This window comes from Musca autumnalis, unplaced genomic scaffold (assembly GCF_047663935.1).
Source record: "Musca autumnalis isolate F117 unplaced genomic scaffold, ASM4766393v1 scaffold_3, whole genome shotgun sequence".
NCBI classification, from domain to species: domain Eukaryota; kingdom Metazoa; phylum Arthropoda; class Insecta; order Diptera; family Muscidae; genus Musca; species Musca autumnalis.
The window spans coordinates 190028411-190047164 of NW_027411866.1; the positions used below are offsets into that span (position 1 = coordinate 190028411).

Below are 18754 nucleotides of genomic sequence, written 5' to 3' on the forward strand. Positions count from 1 at the left end.
CGTTGGGAAAAATCTATGCCATATGGCATAGTATGAAATATAAAAAATCTGGCAGCTCCATTGAACTATATTTCGGATCTTTTTTTCGTTTTAATTATTAAGGCAACGATTATCTACTAAATTAAATACAAAAAGTTAACAAAAAAATATTTTTGTTAATAAAATATATAAAATTATAAGATGGTATTTTCATGCAAATTTTAAATCGAAGGAGGAGCGCTTGCTCTTTGAGACATAACAATGTATAGGGTCCACCAATCAAAAATTTTTGTCGAATTATTTTTAGATAACACTTCAGGGAAAAATACAAAATTATTAAAAAAGGAGTGCCCATAAGTATTTTGCCTTAAAACGGCCTTCAAAAATTGGTTATGCCATATGGCATAGAATCCCCGAAAGGGTTAATTCAAATTAAGGAATTTTTAATGCAAATTAACTCTCCCGTCTGTCTAGGGCCAGCGTGACCGTTGGAAATTTTGAAAAAGTATCACAAAAAGTATCATTTCTGGAAAAAAGTGGCACAAGTTTTTTGAAAAAGTAGCAAAAAAAGTGGCACAGTGTTTTTACTATTGTTAAGGGGTTATTTACACTTATTAAGCACCAAAAATTCATTATTCATGATTTTTTATAAAAGAAATCTAAATATTGCATATTTATTTATTTATTTTTTCTGACAAATGCGCGCATACGAAGCATTGTTTTTATTGAAAGCTGTTTGCGATTCCAACCGTAGTTCAAAAACAAATAAACGGATAACATTATATTTTGTGGGATCAATCTCTTGTCCTTAAGCGAAACGGAAAATTTCGATTTCGTCATAAATGCGTCAAAAACTTTAATGAAAGTGCCTCGCTCGATTTTTATGTTAATAATAATCTCACATAAACATATGACGACTGAACCATCTGTTTTTAAGCTACAGTGGGCACCGCTTTCTAAATATAATTTCTATGCGACGGACAAATCACTGTAAATTTGTCTCTTCCAAGACTCATATCTTATCCATTTATAATTTTGTAATTTTAATTACTTATTTGTAAATTCTTTTCTATACATTTGACTTCCTTTCTGATAATTTTGATTAAATTAATTCGTGATAAAATTTGATCACACTTATGTTGGTAATAGTACATTAAGACTATGCTGGATTTAGCAAATCCAGACGATTTAAATTGTTGTTTTCAAACAATATATGTCAAAAAAATCGGGATAATGGACAATGTATCGTCGTATAAGTGTATAGTCTACAAGCCGTTTAATGTAAAAATTACAATAGTCGAACGTACATACCTACAACAACAACCTACGACTCATTGTTACTTACCTAAGAACCCGTCAAGCATCAATGAATGCGGTTGTCACAATCTTATCCAAAATGATCAAGACCACTGTGCCAGTCATATGATTGTGGCACAATTCTTGCCGTGGGCTTGATCATTTAGGATAAGATTTCGACAATCGTATTCATCGATGCTTGCCGGGAAGTTAACATTACAATGTTTGTAGTTTAAAAAAGGTGGCACAAAGTATGAAAAAGTGGCACAAAATATCAAAAAGTGGCACATTTGGTATCAATATAAAAAAGTGGCACAGAAGTATCAATGCCGAAAAAAAGTATCAAAATTGATACTTTAGTGGCACAACGGTCACGCTGTCTAGGGCAGCGACGACCACAGAAATACAACCAAAGCGAAGACATGTATGAACGTATGAGTGAAAAAAGCAACAACCACATTATGTTTTGTTTGTTTTCATTCATTTACACTGTACGTGAGAGAGAGAAGCAAATGCAAAAACAACTCAGTGGGCGCCCCATGATACAATTAGGAAGGTAGATGCATCGGCGAATTGCTACAACAAAGCAACTTTTTTTGTAATGTAAACTGTCAAAATTTTCGCCGAATGGTCTCTTGTTGTCTCTTTTTATCGCTTGTGTTTGTCTTTAAAGTGATGACATGCTATTTCTTACTTACCCAATCATATGGTTATTTGTTTTGATTTTTCATGGCGAATTCCTAGTTTTTTGACGTTTTAGATTCGATCAGCTGGGCTGATGCATCTACCTTTCTAATTGTGCCATGGGGCGCCCTCACTATACGATCTAATGTCATGTTCACACGAGCGTTTCAATTACGTTGTTCGCCTGTCGAACGACGTACACGAATTAACCCGTTTCCACGACACCATTCGTAATTAACAGAAACATAAACAAAATTTCCATGATTTTTGGTTTCCTTGTTTTCACCAAAAATTTGAACCGAAAACACATAAAATATACATTAAATGAATAGGAAAAGCAATAGACTTTCCTTCAAATGTATCTTCTATATTTAACTAAACACATTTTATTCATTTTTTTCATAAGTTCAGAATAATTTTGTAGTTTCCATATATTTTTGTATGTCTCTATTTTCAAAATTAAAGGGAGAGAGACATGTCAAAACAATGTTTGTGTATACAGACTTTCAATTATTTGTTTCCTTTTTATTTCTGATTTTTTACGCGATTTTGAACTAATGGACAAGAAATGTGTGTGGAATTAAGAAGGAAACACAACCATCTTCCTTCTGCATCTATATAAAATGTTTAGTTCATGTACAAGTAATCTGGAAGTGCATCCAATTATGCATTTTCACTCATGATTTTTACAAGAGCGTGACTACTGAAAGATGCACTCCATAGCACTGCATTTTAACTAACCCTTTTGCACTGCATTTTAACTGACCCTTGGCACTGCATTTTAACTGCAAATGGATGTAATTCTTTGGATTGCATCCAAAAGCGGTTAAAATGTGAGGAATGGAGTGCCTTTTTCATGACTCCGTTTGAACTGCATCAAAACATGCCGTGATAGAAGTAGTCTACATTGCACTGCTTCCAATTTATTTTGCTGGGTTTTCATTCATCTTTTTCCTTTTTTCTAAAAATTTTTGTGTTTTCAACAAATTTTTCAATTTTGAATTTAGACATGTCATAATTATTTTTTTCGATAAATTCTCTCATTTGTTAGGGATGGGACATACTTATTCGTCGTTCAGAGAGTATTTCTAATCGAACAACGTAGAAAAATCGTCGTTCGTTCATAGAATTTTGTGTGGGGAAATAAGTAATTTATTCGTAGTTATGGGTCGAACAACGAATAGAGAACGAACGACGTACCGTGGAAACGGGCTATAAGCAAAGAAGCTCGTCCCTGGTCTAGGGTATCATGGTACAATAATACAGGTAGCATTATCATGCCAGCTGATGGTAACATAATGTGTCAATTGCATTGAATTGATGTCAAATTTTGACATCTTAGTCTGTGTTTAGACACACAAATTTCTCGGGAAAGTAATTTGAGTTTTTTTGGGACAGAGCGGAGAGGAAAGAGCTCCTCAATACTCTTTCCTACCCCCTATTGCCTAAAAGCTAAATTTACTTTCCCGAGAAATTTGTGTGTCTAAACACGGACTTATGTTGCCAACAATTGCCGATGCGGCTACCTGTGTATTTGTACCATGGGTATAAGTCATGGTACAATTATTACAGGTAAAAGCAAGTGTTGTTGTACAACAATCGATACAACAACCACATAGAAATTTGTTCTTGTACGTAATACTAGTGTCAATGTAATTTTTCAAAAATGTAAACAAAATATGAAATGTAAATACATACATATGTTTTGAAGTTTCATAATTGTAAATTAAAAAATGAATAAAAACTAATTAAATTAACATCAATAACATTTCTGCGTGGTACCTTCCGCGAAAATGTTGACTGTGGTAAGTATTAATGCATCAACATATCCAGAATAAAAATAATTCATGGTTTATTTCAGATTGGACCATTGAAAAACAATTTTTAAACCATGGCACAGGATAAAATGTATCAAGATTAACACCGCTAGAAAAAATCAAGAAAGCCGGTGGTGAAGGCAGTACGGTAGGATCATTAAGAGAAAACTGCATACGTGCAATAATAGGAAATGTAGCCGATCTAATTGTCAGGATAAGCGAAAAGCTACATCTTTTTGGCTTCCTTATAAGACATAAACCAATGAAACCACTCAATTCGAAATACATATAAAATATATTTTGTTCTATACATGTACATATGCTTTAAATAAAATCAGTTTGTTTGGACATTATCCCCAAATATTGTTGGCTGAAGTAGCTAGATGCAAAATGGCTTCACTATTTTTTTCTTAAATGTGTAAGGATAAAAAGTGGTAACGAAAGGAGAGTTTCAACGGGCCTTATAGTAAGTTAAGATTTACGAAATATGAATGTGGGGTTATGGTCTGTTTAATCCATTGCTTGACGTTTTGTGTAGCTAAAAAGAACAACCACATAGGATTGCTTTTGTGATGCCAACCACAGCAACACCTGAGACGAAACTGCTGTTCTAATACCTCTTCCTAGGGATATTTTGAAAAAATCTGCTTCGCCATAGTTAGCCAAAACAACACGGCTGAGGTTCCATAATAGAAGGTAAACCATACTCTGCAATTATCTTATTCCGTATAATTCACAGTGCATCCAATATATTGAGAATCCATTCATAAGGTTTTCCATCAGATCCTTGTCTGCAATGAGATATTTTTACGTGCATAAATACCCACTTTACCATGAATAAATATAGCACTAACCTGTATCCGCAAATTCCTGACACCATTTTAAACGGCCTTTTGTTTTCTTGCACCATTCGAAAGTTGCATTCTGCTGATCTATTTATTCGAAGTTCGCATGTAAGTATTAGCCGTGAAGTCTATAACTTCAAAAATATGTGTTTTATGTTTGTTTATCAGAAAGTAACAAATATAAATATTAATTGACAATTAACGAAAAGAACAACATGTATTAAACTTCATATTGTTTTTGACACTAGTATTACGGGTGAATCTAATCAGCTGGGACTTGCTTTTACCTGTATTATATAAAGAGGTAGATTTAAATGAAAAAAATCTATAGAACCCTTGTTTTTCTTGAATTCCTAAAACTTCAAAATAAAAGCAACAAGTGAGTTTGTTTACAATGCATTTTTTGAGCATTTTATAAAAAAAACGAGAAAAATGAATGAAGAGTTATGTTTTCTCCACATAATCGAATTGTGAATACGATCAACTGATTGTTTCAATGCAAATCTCACCAATCTCTTCCATACAAATGGTCTAAAAACAATTTTAAAAATCATTGAATTCGATTGTTTTTAAAATTGTTTGGCATATTATTCAAACACCACACACACACATACACAGTTTGTTTATATTGTTTTGAAGTTTTAGGCATACTCGAATGAAAAAATTTAAATTGACATAAAGCTTTGGCTAACCTTTATTATTAAACCATGAGTGGAACATTTTTAAATAAAATCTAATAACGGTCTAAACAGTAGAAAACGCTCTCACGGCATTGCCATACTTGAAAACAGCAAGTGTCCAAAACAGCTGGCTGTTATCTGTCAAATCGGAACAGCTGACTGGTTAAAAAATACCTTGTCTCACATTTTTTTTCAGTTTGTTAGCATAATAGAATTCATTCAATTTTTAATATTTTGTATTTATCAATAAAAACTGCTAAAATCACACAGTCAAAATGTCGTTTATGAAAGGCAGAGCTCCCATACGTCGTACCTTGGAGTACTTGAATGCTGGACGTTTAGTACTAAAGGATAAAGTTGAAATATTCAGTGTAAATTACAATACCTATGGTGAACATCATGATGGTGCCCGGTAAATTGATACGTAACACAGTATGGATGAGTGAAGAATAATTGAAATTGTGTTCTTTTAGCGACTTTGTTTTCTGGAATATACCCCAAGTCCAGTATAAAAATCCTGCCGTTCAAGTGGTGACATTTAAAAATATGACACCTTCCCCATTTGTTCGTTGCTATTTTGAAGATGGTCGTGATATTCTAATTGATATCGATAGCAAGAATCGTCATGAAATTATGGACCACTTGATGAAGGTTGTTGGCAAAACGAAGTAAGTACGATCAAGAATGGGTGTAATAGCATTGGAACTATGATAAACAGCATACACCGATGTGGCAAGAAATATATGCATGTGCGTACCATTTCAGGGGGTCTCAATTGACAAAATTTGAACTTCTGCGAACATAAATATACAAAAAATAGACCATGGCGACGTGGATAAACTAGAGAGTTTCACAGAATGGTAGCTTTTTTAGCTTGAATAGTATAGTATATATGTATTATAAAAGACAATTAATTAAGAGTACCGGAAATACGTTTTCTGTAGAATATGAGAATATTACTACAGAATGCAAAAATAAAAAGTTTTTGCTTGGAAATAGCCGCATGATTCCATAAATTACTTGACGATATTGATTTAGGGCTATATCGCTTATTAGTGTACTGTGTTTAAGGTGTTCTCTATCCACAGTCGGTTGGCTTTCCATGGAAGGACGAGACTACGTAGCTGAAAAAATGCCAGCAGGACCTGTCTCGACAAGCCAGTAACACATTAAGCTGCCTGACTAGTGGCATCATGAACTCTAAATCTTGCCACAATCTGTAGCAATTCAGTGAGCCTGATTTTGAAATGTTAGCAGGATTCTTTAGTAGCAACTGGCATGTCAGCGAATAGTTTTTTTTGCCAAAGGGGTTATCAGCTGGTGTTTCTAGGATTTTTTTTATTTATTTTCACTCTCGGATTGAAGTCTTAAACATAAGTTCTCGAATTGTGAACAGTGAGAGCACCCCACCTTCGCCACAATTACAAGTTCAGTTTTAACAGCCCTCGTCCAGAATGTGAATTAGGAAACTAAAGATTCAGGATTGATGACACAGTAGATGGCTTCCAGCTTCGTACCCTGAATGCCTGAGTGAGAGTCAACAGCCCATATTTAAATAAATTGCGCAGATATTTGGATCAGTATATGTGGCGTCACCACATATGATTACAGTTCTATCTGCCTTTATTCCTGGGGTAAGGAGTGACATAACCTTTTCCCACAGTTTACATGTTCCGGCTCGAATGTAGCTACATATCGAATGATCTATCCTTTATTCAACAATTACTCATCCAAACAGTTGACTTTGCCGACCCTGGGATCTTTAGAATTGGTTCCTTAAATCACATTTGTTGGACCCGTTGACTCCGCTGAAAAAAACTATCTCCCACGTGCGTCTTAAAACAATGATATGGAACCTTCTATTTATGGCCGAATCCGAACGGCGTGTCTATCGACCCAACTCCATTCTCAGGAAGTGCAAGCCAAAATTACAATAAGGGGGTTTGCCTGCACTGACAATTGTTGATGATACCCAGCAGTAGTGATTTCCCGGAAAATCTTTTGTTCTACCAGAACGTCAGAAGGAATGTGCAATTGTCTCAATCGGTGATGGGTAAACTGATGAAAGTACGGCATTCAGAAGTGAAGAAGTCGGGATGTCTCCTGATTAAGCGCTAATAGGGAGAGAAAAGACGTGTTGTCAACGTCATTTGTCAGACCAAAGAACACGGAGGTATTTATTGCGAACTATGACTCAGCGCTAGTCGTGATGTGATTTAATTTCCCTAGAACCCTCCAAAAGATATCTTCCTTGAAGTTGTGTCTTCGATGAAATTGACGAAGCCTACCGGTTGACTTTATTGTGATTCACGATAACAAGCGGGTCGGCTGTACGAATGAGGTCATAAATTAAAGCGACTTTGTTTTGCAAAAATTTGTACTGAAATTACAAGAACCGGAATGGAAAGGTCTGTTTCAAGCGATATCCGAATGGGAGTGCGAAATCTCGTGATCAGCAAGAGTATTGTAATGTGGAAACCCGCGAGTGATATGCTCAAAACAAATAAGATGGTAACCCAAAATTCACCAACATTATTTTCATAGAAAACGTGTTTTGTAAATTCCTGTGGGATTTCAAAAAGTAGGTCTACCTGGTTACTCAACAGTTTGCAACAATTTGTACAAATTGTTACAGAAAGTTGTCTATAAACTCACTTTTTCTCTGTTATTCATTAAGAACTTGCAAGTTTTAGCTGGAGAAATTTCTTCTAGCACGAACTTGCAAGTAACCAGACACACATAACATGCTTATTAATAACAATTCTCATTTACTCTTTATTTTACAGAGAACAATTGGATGCTGAAGCTCACTTGGCCGAGAGTAAAGATAACCCTGCAAACTTTGGTCATGGCTGTAATCGTCATTGCATATGCGAAATACCCGGTCAGGTACCATGTCCAGCATTAGTTAAACTACCCGATCATATGCGTGGCAAACACATATTTGCACCAAAATAAATTAGAATTTTGAACTAATTAATTTGCTACTTTTGTTTTTGTTTATTTATCTCTATACTATGAGTCTGTGTTAAGGTAATTTGTTATGAAGAAAGATGAGGGAAAGAAATACACAAATAAATGGATGGAAATATAAACATGACAATAAATCTTTTTGAACTATAAGTACGGCAGTACAACCAAATCTGCTGCACTACTTCTATCTTCTTTTGGGCCTTTGATGTCTGCTATAGGGACCCGAACTGCTTTTGTGATATGGTCGACGCTGTGCGGTTGCAGCCGTTTTGGCATCACGGTCTTTGTTAAATTGATATTTTTGTATTAGAGGTATAACAGGTCCCGCCGCAGTAGATTCACTAAAATCAATATCATCACCTTGAGATTCAATGGCTTTGAGTTTTTGTTCTATGGCTTTTATGGCTTCTTCGCGTGTTATTTTACCCTCACGTTTGCCAGTACCCAAGGCGGGTATTTCGATTTTGGGTTTCGGTCGCTCAAATTCGTCCTAAAAATTGTAGTTTGTTAATATCAATTGTTTAAATTAAATATTTTTTATATTTCAACTTACATAATTTATATTTTTCGCCAATCTCACAGCAATAGGACGATTTAAAATCACATGACCATTTAATTTTTCCAATGCCACCATAGCTGAACTGGACTAAAAATCAAAAAAAAAAAACACAAAAGAAATTTCCAGATATAGATGCCCCAATTTTCTTGAACATATGGCGCCGTTTTATACACTTACCTTGGTAAAGGTAACAAATGCATAACCCCTAGATTGTCCCTGCAAAGGACCACCTTTGTGAAAAAGCATATCAAATTTTTCTATCTCGCCACATTTTTGCACAACTTTCAGGAGGTGAAACCCATATTTCGAAAAAGAAAATAATGAAATGTTTTCAATTAGCTTTTGTGGGGATGCGAATCAAAAAACCAAACAACTTTTAGTGCTTCAACTTACTCGCTTAGTCTGGGATCCAAATTGCCAACCCATATACGCCGATCATCGGCAGTGGATACAGTACTTGTAGAAGCCTATAATTTTTAACAATTTTGTTAATTATTTATTAATTTGTGTAACAAATAGTCCAATATTTACCATTTTCGTTTCGCGTGAATACTATAAATAAAAGCCAACGAATACACACACAGATGAGCAGTTAAACAAATGTCACATGGCCGAGTGTTGCCAGAGGTTGAATTTCTTTGGCAGCACAAGGGCTGATCACAGATGGAGATACATTGAAACTTCCGAAATGAGAAATTTCACATAAAAATAAAACATGAGAGAAAGTCAAAACGGAAACCAAAGCGTCAGATTGTTAGAAACTATAGCTCTGTTCCTTTACGTGCAAGAATCTTAAAGTTTTACCACTTTTTACTCGAAAAGCGTTTCTTTACTTCAGACACCATACAAATCATATGTGAGCAGTTTACAACTTATACTACTTTTGCCGGTTTTACCATTTTCAAAAGTAAAGGAACAGACCATATTAAGCTGCAAACACATCCAACGTTTGAGTAAAGTTTTGTGTCATTTCTGGTAGAAGAATAAAGGAAAAGTTAAACTTGGCGACACTTTGTCTTTTAAGGCCTCGTCACATAAGAGGATTTCTGGCTTAATTCATTAAGTTGCATGTTCTTCCGGCTTAAAGTCAAAAGTGAAAGCATACCAAAATCGTTTTTAAGCACACATTCAGCCGCGTAGAGTTGCCGCTTTGAATATCAGAACGACCTTATTACAAGTTGAATCCAAGGCTTCTGCATGTAATTTGCCTAAAGGTCTTCTATAGATAGAAGACCTCCTAAAGGTCTTCTATAGATAGAAGACCTCCTAAAGGTCTTCTATAGATAGAAGACCTCCTAAAGGTCTTCTATAGATAGAAGACCTCCTAAAGGTCTTCTATAGATAGAAGACCTCCTAAAGGTCTTCTATAGATAGAAGACCTCCTAAAGGTCTTCTATAGATAGAAGACCTCATAAAGGTCTTATATAGATAGAAGACCTCTTAATGGTCTTATATAGATAGAAGACCTCCTAAAGGGGTTATATAGATAGAAGACCTTCTAAAGGTCTTATATAGATAGAATACCTCCTAAAGGTCTTATATAGATAGAATACCTCCTAAAGGTCTTATATAGATAGAAGACCTCCTAAAGGTCTTCTATTGATAGGAGGCATCCTAAAGGCCTTCTCCTAGATAGGAGATCTCCAAAAGGTCTTCTATAAATAGAAGACCTCCTAAAAGTCTTCTATAGATAGAAGACCTCCTAAAAGTCTTCTATAGATAGAAGACCTCCTAAAGGTTTTCTATAGATAAAAGACCTCCTAAAGGTCTTATATAGATAGAAGACCTCCTAAACGTCTTTTATAGATAGAAGACCTCCTAAAGATCTTCTATAGTTAAAAGATCTCTTAAAGGTCTTCTATATATAGAAGACCTTCTAACGTCTTCTAAAGGCAGAATATATCTTAACGGTGATTCAAAAGTCTACTGAATAACCACTGTCACACTATTTCTTTACTTGTCTACCAATTATCTGGTTCATCATTGGTACATCTTGTACATATTGTCTAGGTCCCGACACGTTTTAAATTTCTCCAAAAAGACTAAAACGAGGAAGAAATGCCAACTTAACCATAAAGAAATTGTGAAAAAAAATATGGAAGACTTAAAGGCATTATGAAAGTTCACTTTCTTCGTCTTCCCATTCCCCCTCCATTCGGTCAGTCATTCGTGTAACGCAAGATGATAATTGTTACAGTTGTTATTCCCTTTTCCAGTTGGAGGAAGGTAGTTTGGTTGTTATGTAGAGGGAATCCTATATCTGGAATATCGCATATTCTTTTGTTGGCCCACATGTAATTAGCAGTAGCAGCAATATTTGAAGTAGAAGTCAGTCATAATGGTAATACGCTGCCACACGATGTCTGTGCTCAGTCATGAGTTTTCGATAGTTTAGCGAGTGAACAGTATATGTTAGCAGTTGATGGTGTTGTTGCCGCCACCTTCGTTGATTACAATTGTTTGATGCAAAATGTTAAGGTTCTTGTTTGCATCAAAAGAAGGAAGTGTTATACAACACACACACACACGCACAACCATCAGACACACAAGGGAAAAGTTTGAATCACAATTGTGGAGGTTTAGAATGCTCTCCATGGGAAGTGTGAAATTTGTTGGCTCATAGTGTTTGGTTGGTTGTCATCTTGTGTTACTCCAGTCAGCAAACCAACCAACCAACTGCCTTCTAACTTCCGCTTTTAGTTTAATTGCTTTTCATAACATAAGTAGTTATGGCCCTATGTATGTAAATTATTTATTTTAGATCTTTATTTCATCACATTGGCCTTTTGGTCAATGCATAATAATAACACAACGTTGTTGTTGATTTCTGAATTACTTTATTATTAGTACAAGCTAACCGCTCCCTTTAAAGGTATAAATGTAATTGAACTAAAACTAAAAGTATAGCTAGCCACCACCAAATTGTATAATAAGCATATTGTGGCAATTTGGGCATTGACACAAAGTCAGCACCTTATTGCCCTACTTAATATTCTTGTTGTCGCAATCAGGGCGTTAACAGCTATGTCAGCACCTTATTGCAACTATTCAAATTTATTAATAATATTAATTTATATTTTTAACTACATATTTAATAGCATATTTGTTTCCTGATAACTGCTCTCCCTTTAAGAAGTGGGTGTCCCAGCCACGACATAGCTTTCAACAACTCGTTGAATTTTCCTAGAAGCACGTCTTGTCTTAAGATATTGGCAAAGGATGATAGCGCCACTAAAAGATAGACTTGCTGTCATTGCAACGGCAAACAACATTTTTGGGGAGCCATCTGATGCAACGTCATCCCTAAGTTCCTTTATGATTTTCAGGTTTTGCTCATTCATTCGGTGCAACATCGGCAGGCTTAAAACATCATTATGGCCAATGATGTCCAGTAACGGTGAAGAGGCTATTCCTGGTGCTTTCATTAGGTTTCCATTGTGGTTTATGTAATTGGTATCATTTATTGTAGCTGTGTTCTCAAAGGTGATGAGATAAGTACCGCTTATGGTCATTTCAGGGCTGTTATCAGTTCTAACCCTTGCGGATTGGTCGTTGATTACTATTACACCCTCGTCCACGATGGTTATAGGTCTTAAGTGACTTGGTTGTGTGTGGCATTGGGCAGAACCTCCTGAATGAATTGCACGCGCACAGGTATCGCTTTTCATTACTCTGCAGAATGTTGCTTGGTTGACCTTTGCACAATTGTTGACAGCTATGACCCCATCGTCGCATTCTGCAACTGTATTTTCTTCCAACTGCAATATGGTGTCGTTATGGTTTACAGGAAATATTATGACCTTTTGGCAGCTGGACTCTACTCTAGGATATTCTATCAGTACATAAATTACACTTTCTGATTGCAAAATCTTTATATTTGAAATTTGCATTAAATTAACTATTGAAACCTCTGTGAGCTTTTCAACAAAAATAGATTTCAAATCATTATTATCAAAAATTGCTGGATTTATAATATTAGATTTAGCTAATGTGACAGTTAGCATTAAATTCTGAATTTCTGTTATGACCATTCTGTTTCTAGCCAAGAGTACATCGTATAAATGAGACGTATCTGGAGTGTTTTTCTTAGTTTCCCTAATGATTTTGTTAACTGTGTCTGTGAGCCGATTTATTTGTTTTTGTATTTCTGTATTGATCAAGACTTGTCTGTTATTTGATTCGATAAGTTGCGACTCAGACATTCTAAGCCTTTCAAAGTCAGCAGCATCTGGAGTTCCTGCCACAACTTTCAATGCTGTTCCTAGAAAATCTAAACTTCTTGCTAATCGATGATGTAATTTTAAAGTGGACAGTAAATTTCGAGCATGTTCTATGTCGACAGTGAGCAATTTTCTCATATGCGACTGAGGAAATAATTCCGTCATCTTGGCAGTCTCGTCTAAAATTTTCACGAAATCTGTTAAGTTAGTTGAATGTCGAATATAACTATATTGCTCCCATACTAAAACCCTACCATCTAACACGGGAATGTATCTTGAGTGAGAATAGTCGGTGATGCGAGCATTTGCTAGGTTAAAGATGGTGAATAAGTGTAATATGAGCCTGGAAGAAAAATAATGAATAAGCTAACGTTAAATCATTGTATCTCTATTTTAAATCAGATGTAATAAGAATAACCTTAGTCATTTCAAATTGTCCTTGTGGACTACCCTCCCTTTAATAAGTACTGAAGTTCCCAAGTCAGCTTGTATGGTTTCCTCAGAATATAAGGGGGACAATTTGTTGCCTAATCTTTTGTTGTTTTTTAGGTAGACTTTTTCGCCAACTTCAAAAACTCTATTCTGCCTGTTTGAGTTAAACCGGGTTAATTGGGTTTCTTGAGCCTGTATAATTTTATCTCTGACTTCTTTTTTAATGTCATTAGACGACGAATGTATTATATCAATTGGTTTTAAACCTGTGACAGAATGTAATGTTCTATTATATGCCAATGTTGCTTGAATGATTAACTGATTTGTATCGCTTATTCCTTTGTCGATTTTAAGACATCTAGCAATTTCTATCAATGTACTGTGGAACCGTTCCACTTGACCATTTGAGCTGCTATGAAGAGCAGGAGCATTAACTACATCTATGTCATATTGGTTTCTTAATAGTGAAGTGATAGTTTCTGAGTTGAAGGATGCTTCATTATCGCAAAATATGACTTTTGTTTTGGGATATAAGTTTAATAATTGCAAAATAGGCACCGTTACGTCAACAATTGCTCGAGATGCTATTGGTTGGACAACGGCAAATTTGGAAAATTTGTCTATGCAAGTGAGGAAATGTTTTTTGTCCGTGGAAAAGATGTCGATATGTAAAATTTCACCTGGATAATTTGGTATTGGTGTTTCGCCTAATTTTTGTTTCGTAGGGTGTCTATCATATTTTGCCTTCGAGCATACTTTGCAGTTTAATATTACTTCATTTGCTATTCTCGTCATTTTTGGAAAATAGTAATCTCGCAGAATTTGCTTTACATTTTCCTGTGCCGCTCTATGTGCACGGTTGTGCTCAGCAGTGACTATTTCAACTTGTTCGGACTTATCTAATATGTCCGTAACAAAGTTTTTACAATACCAGAACTTTGTTCCTGGGAAGCTTAGTACTAGTTCATTTTGGATACTGGCCAAAGTAGGCAGTTCGCAATGCAACGCATTAACTACGTCTGGTTTTATTACAGGTTTAATCGCTTCTAAAAGATTACACATATTTGTGAATTGGATTATATAGCGAGTTTTGGAACTAAACATTATAAAACTCCGCTTTAGAGGATATTTAGATTCTTCTAGAATTACCTGATTCCTAAAGCAGTTAATCGGTTTTTCAGTTGACTCTATTGTGTAAGACAAAGAATTTTCACTATGTATGGTAGCTGCGTTGGATTGTAAATCGTCTTGCAACGAGTTAATATTTTGTCTTGAAAGAGCATCAGCTACGTAATTTTCTTTCCCTGGTTTATAGTGAATTTTTGCGTTGTGCTCTTCTATGAATGCCTTCCATCTTTTAATTTTTGCATTAGTATTCCTTTCGGACACTGCAAACGTCAAAGGTTGATGGTCGGTAAAAATATTCAACTCTTTAGTGCCATACAAGTATGATTGAAGTTTACCTAGGGCCCAAACAATAGCTAACAATTCCCTTTCATTGGTGGCATAATGCAACTCGTTGTCCTTTAATGTCCGTGAGATCATAGTTATGGGCCTACCTTCTTGAGACAAAACCGCTCCGATTCCACTAGCGGATGCATCTGTGGTTAAATCGAAAGGTTTTTTGAAATCTGGATACATAAGGATGACATCTTCAGAAGCCAAGATGTTCCTTAAATGTTCAAATGCGATTCGTTGTTCATCACTGAAATTAATTAGTATTTTCCTAGACATGTATTTACTGACTGTACCGTTTTCCCCTTTTAGTATATTTGTCAAAGGCTTTGCTATCGATGCGTAGTCTTTGATAAAGATTCTGTAGTAATTGGCCAGGCCAAGGAAGGACCTTAATGCATACAATGTTTTTGGTTCGGGATACTCTTGTATTGCCTTAACCTTTTCTGGGTCTGTTCTTGTTCCTCCTCTGGCTACAATAAATCCTAAATATTCAACACTTTCTTTAAAAAATTTGGTTTTCTCCCGTGCAATTCTCATATTGGCATCTATCAATTTTCGAAGTATCGTGTCGATATGCCGGACATGGTCACTTTCATTGTCCGAGAAAATTATTACGTCGTCAACGTAGACATAACATATTTTCCCAATGTCTTCGCGCAAAACATCATCGATTGCTCTTTGGAAGATGCTTCCAGCATTTTTTAAGCCGAAAGGCAACCTACAAAATTCGTATTTCCCGCCATTTACAGAGAATGCTGTTTTTTCGCGATCCTGTTCCGCTAGATAGATCTGGTGATACCCAGATTTTAAATCCAGAGTAGTGAAATATTTTGCCTTCCCCAAATTAGCAAGGATCATTGGGATGCTTGGCATTGGATAGCGATCAGGTATTGTGTGCTCGTTTAATTTTCTAAAATCAATGACTAGGCGTTTATTTTTATTGCCGTCTTTATCAATGCCTTTTTTGTCAACCACCCACGCCGGGCTATTATACGGTGACTTTGAAGGCCTTATTATCCCATGTTTCAACATTTGTTCAATCTCTTTATTAACAAAATCTGCTACACCCATGGGATATGGATATAATTTAGAATATATGGGGTTATTATTTGTTGTACGTATTGTAGCGATGACTGAAGTATTAAAGGGTAGTGCCTCGTTAGAGGTTGAAAACGCCTTAAGTCTCTTCAGTATCATCTTCTTAAACTGATTTCGTACTATTTCAGGGACTTGTATGTCGTCGACACGCGTGAAATTTACGTTTTTACAGAAGTGGTACTGCAATGGTTCAGACACCCCAGAGTATGTTATGGTGTTATTTCTTAAATTCAATGTTACACCCGCCTGCGTTAGCAGGTCGAAGCCTATGATAGCATCGAACGTATTTAATGAATCCAACAAAAAAAATGGGGCAACTTTCCCGAAAACTTTAATTAAACATTTTTCTTTTATTTTACTTGAACCATGTATTGAGTTCACAGTAAAAGGGACATTGACAGGTGTTACGTTTTTAAGCCCATTTATGGGTCTCACGTAGTTTTTTGCCGCCCCAGTATCAATTAATATTTTTAATGTTCTATCAGCCAACTGTCGCTTAATGTACGGCAGTTGGGAGCGTTCTCTAAAAAATTCAACGAGTCGTTTTCAAACGTAGAGTCATTGTCTTCATCAATATCTTCAACCGTTGATGTAGCCAAATCATCATAAGTTTCCTGTTCTTGACTAACTTCCTGATTGATATTGTTCACCCGTTGACGTCTTTGTCCTGTCATACGTTCCGAAGAATTTTGTCTTTTTTGGGCTGGAAGAACCCCAGAAAGTTGAGGTTTACTGAAGTTTGTCGGTTGCCTAAATTTAGATGATGATGGATCGACATCCATTGGATCGAATTTTTGTTTCTGAAATTCGTTTCCGGATTGACCATTTTGTCGTGACGTGCTTTGGTCAGCTTTCCTAACAAAGTGAGGGTTTTTTTCATGTTCTTGTCCCTGTTTTGTATGCCATCGGTTGCTTCCGGACGGCTGATTTTTATCCTCAAGGGCTTTGGCGTATGAAGCAGCAAATTTGCTTCTTTCGATACTGGCCTCAGCTTCTTGGGCCAGGGCTAAAGCTGAAGGTAAGCCCCTGGGCTGTGCAGGGAATACAACAGATCTCAATGGGTTTTTGAGACCTGAAATAAATGCATGTAAGGCATCACCTCTTACTTCTGAGTTGAGTAAGGCGGCACCTTCTGCATCACGGGTCATAATGATTTTATTTGTGACAAGTGTCAGTTTTTTTTCGACCTCATCATAGTAGTCCATCAAGCTCAAATTACCCTGCCTAACCATTTCCAATCCCTGTCGTAGTGGTCGCAAAGAAGTCCTATCAGCATATGTACAGTCCAACCTAGCTATTATAGCTTCAAAGTTGAGCACTGTGTTATGCGACACGAGTAATGCTCTGGCTTTTCCTCTAATCTTGTTCCTGATAATTGTAACCGCTTGATAGTGAGCCTCGCTACCAACATATGGCTTAAAGATTTCATATGCGTCTACGGCTGATTGTCTCCACGACACATATTCGTCCTGAATTCCATTGAATTCTGGAACAGATTTTATTATGTCTAGACCTACGTCACATTTTATATTTGGATTTATAGTAATTTTTTCGAATGTTTTGACATTTGGGAGATCCACCCTTAGGCTGGATAACTTTTGATTTACCTCATCAATTTTTGCTTGAAATTGCCCTGCAAGTCGTGTTTCCTGTTCAATCAGAGCAACTTGTATTAAGGTTTGTACTTGTGAAACGTCCATGACTTGTGTACTTTGACGAACTTCTTGAGGACAATATCCTATATCTTCACTATCTTCACTATCGTATTCTTTTTTTATTTCCCTATACTCGCCGCCCCAACTCATCAGCTTTCAACTGATGGTTTTTTTTAAACCGTATATTTAATTTAACTAAAACTTGTATATGCTATACATATACTTATTTAGTGGATTATTTCAATTTATTTGACATATATTGTATGTAAATGGATTTGCTAAGCCAAGAGTAGTCTGAACGGGGTACTTATTAGATAACACTTCACTGTCACACACTACTTCAAAAAGTTAACTACTTTACTCTTTATTTGAAATCTTATTTTTGCTTGAAAAATTCACTTACATGTTATTCTTGATTTTTAGATATTATTAAAACTAAAAATTTCCAGCTTTGGCCAAACTTCCTGGTCCAGTTGATTGTTGGTCCGATTTGTTGATGGGCGCCAATTATTTATTTTAGATCTTTATTTCATCACATTGGCCTTTTGGTCAATGCATAATAATAACACAACGTTGTTGTTGATTTCTGAATTACTTTATTATTAGTACAAGCTAACCGCTCCCTTTAAAGGTATAAATGTAATTGAACTAAAAGTATAGCTAGCCACCACCAAATTGTATAATAAGCATATTGTGGCAATTTGGGCATTGACACAAAGTCAGCACCTTATTGCCCTACTTAATATTCTTGTTGTCGCAATCAGGGCGTTAACAGCTATGTCAGCACCTTATTGCAACTATTCAAATTTATTAATAATATTAATTTATATTTTTAACTACATATTTAATAGCATATTTGTTTCCTGATAACTTGTATATGAACATTTTTGACACGTTTATCTATTGGGTGAAGTCCTCTCAAGGGTGGTGGCGGGAAGATAATAGGAACTAATACAATTCAATAATTATAAGTAGAATTTTAAAGATTAACAAAAGATTTGAATTTGTAAAGTATTGCTGTTCAGAATTTAAGGTAACACAACAAATGCATACACGCG

General features: G+C 35.7%; 2 protein-coding genes across 2 annotated transcripts; one reads left to right on the plus strand and one right to left on the minus strand.

Moving 5' to 3' along the window:
* Positions 1-5454: 5454 nt before the first annotated feature.
* Positions 5455-8281, plus strand: mRpS25 (mitochondrial ribosomal protein S25). Its single transcript, XM_073972498.1, has 3 exons — positions 5455-5713; positions 5775-5969; positions 8088-8281. Exons 1-3 carry the CDS (start codon positions 5577-5579, stop codon positions 8257-8259), a joined length of 504 nt encoding a protein of 167 aa, XP_073828599.1. The 5' UTR covers positions 5455-5576; the 3' UTR covers positions 8260-8281.
* LOC141396826 (probable RNA-binding protein 18) lies at positions 8282-9500 on the minus strand. Its single transcript, XM_073972497.1, has 5 exons — positions 9365-9500; positions 9225-9300; positions 9011-9129; positions 8828-8920; positions 8282-8764 (listed from the first exon to the last, which is right to left on the minus strand). The coding sequence occupies exons 1-5, from the start codon at positions 9365-9367 to the stop codon at positions 8459-8461; spliced, it is 597 nt and encodes a 198-aa protein (XP_073828598.1). The 5' UTR covers positions 9368-9500; the 3' UTR covers positions 8282-8458.
* Between the last annotated feature and the right edge of the window lie 9254 nt (positions 9501-18754).

Excerpts from the sequence above, each read along its gene's own strand:
- LOC141396826 (XM_073972497.1), bottom strand. Across the intron at positions 9,130-9,224 it reads GGATCCCAGACTAAGCGAGT|TTCACCTCCTGAAAGTTGTG; the intron begins AAGTTGAAGCAC and ends CGAAATATGGGT. Across the intron at positions 8,765-8,827 it reads TGGCGAAAAATATAAATTAT|GACGAATTTGAGCGACCGAA; the intron begins GTAAGTTGAAAT and ends TACAATTTTTAG.
- mRpS25 (XM_073972498.1), top strand. The coding sequence starts at position 5,577 with ATGTCGTTTATGAAAGGCAGAGCTCCCATACGTCGTACCTTGGAGTAC. Across the intron at positions 5,714-5,774 it reads GAACATCATGATGGTGCCCG|CGACTTTGTTTTCTGGAATA; the intron begins GTAAATTGATAC and ends GTGTTCTTTTAG. Across the intron at positions 5,970-8,087 it reads AAGGTTGTTGGCAAAACGAA|AGAACAATTGGATGCTGAAG; the intron begins GTAAGTACGATC and ends TTTATTTTACAG.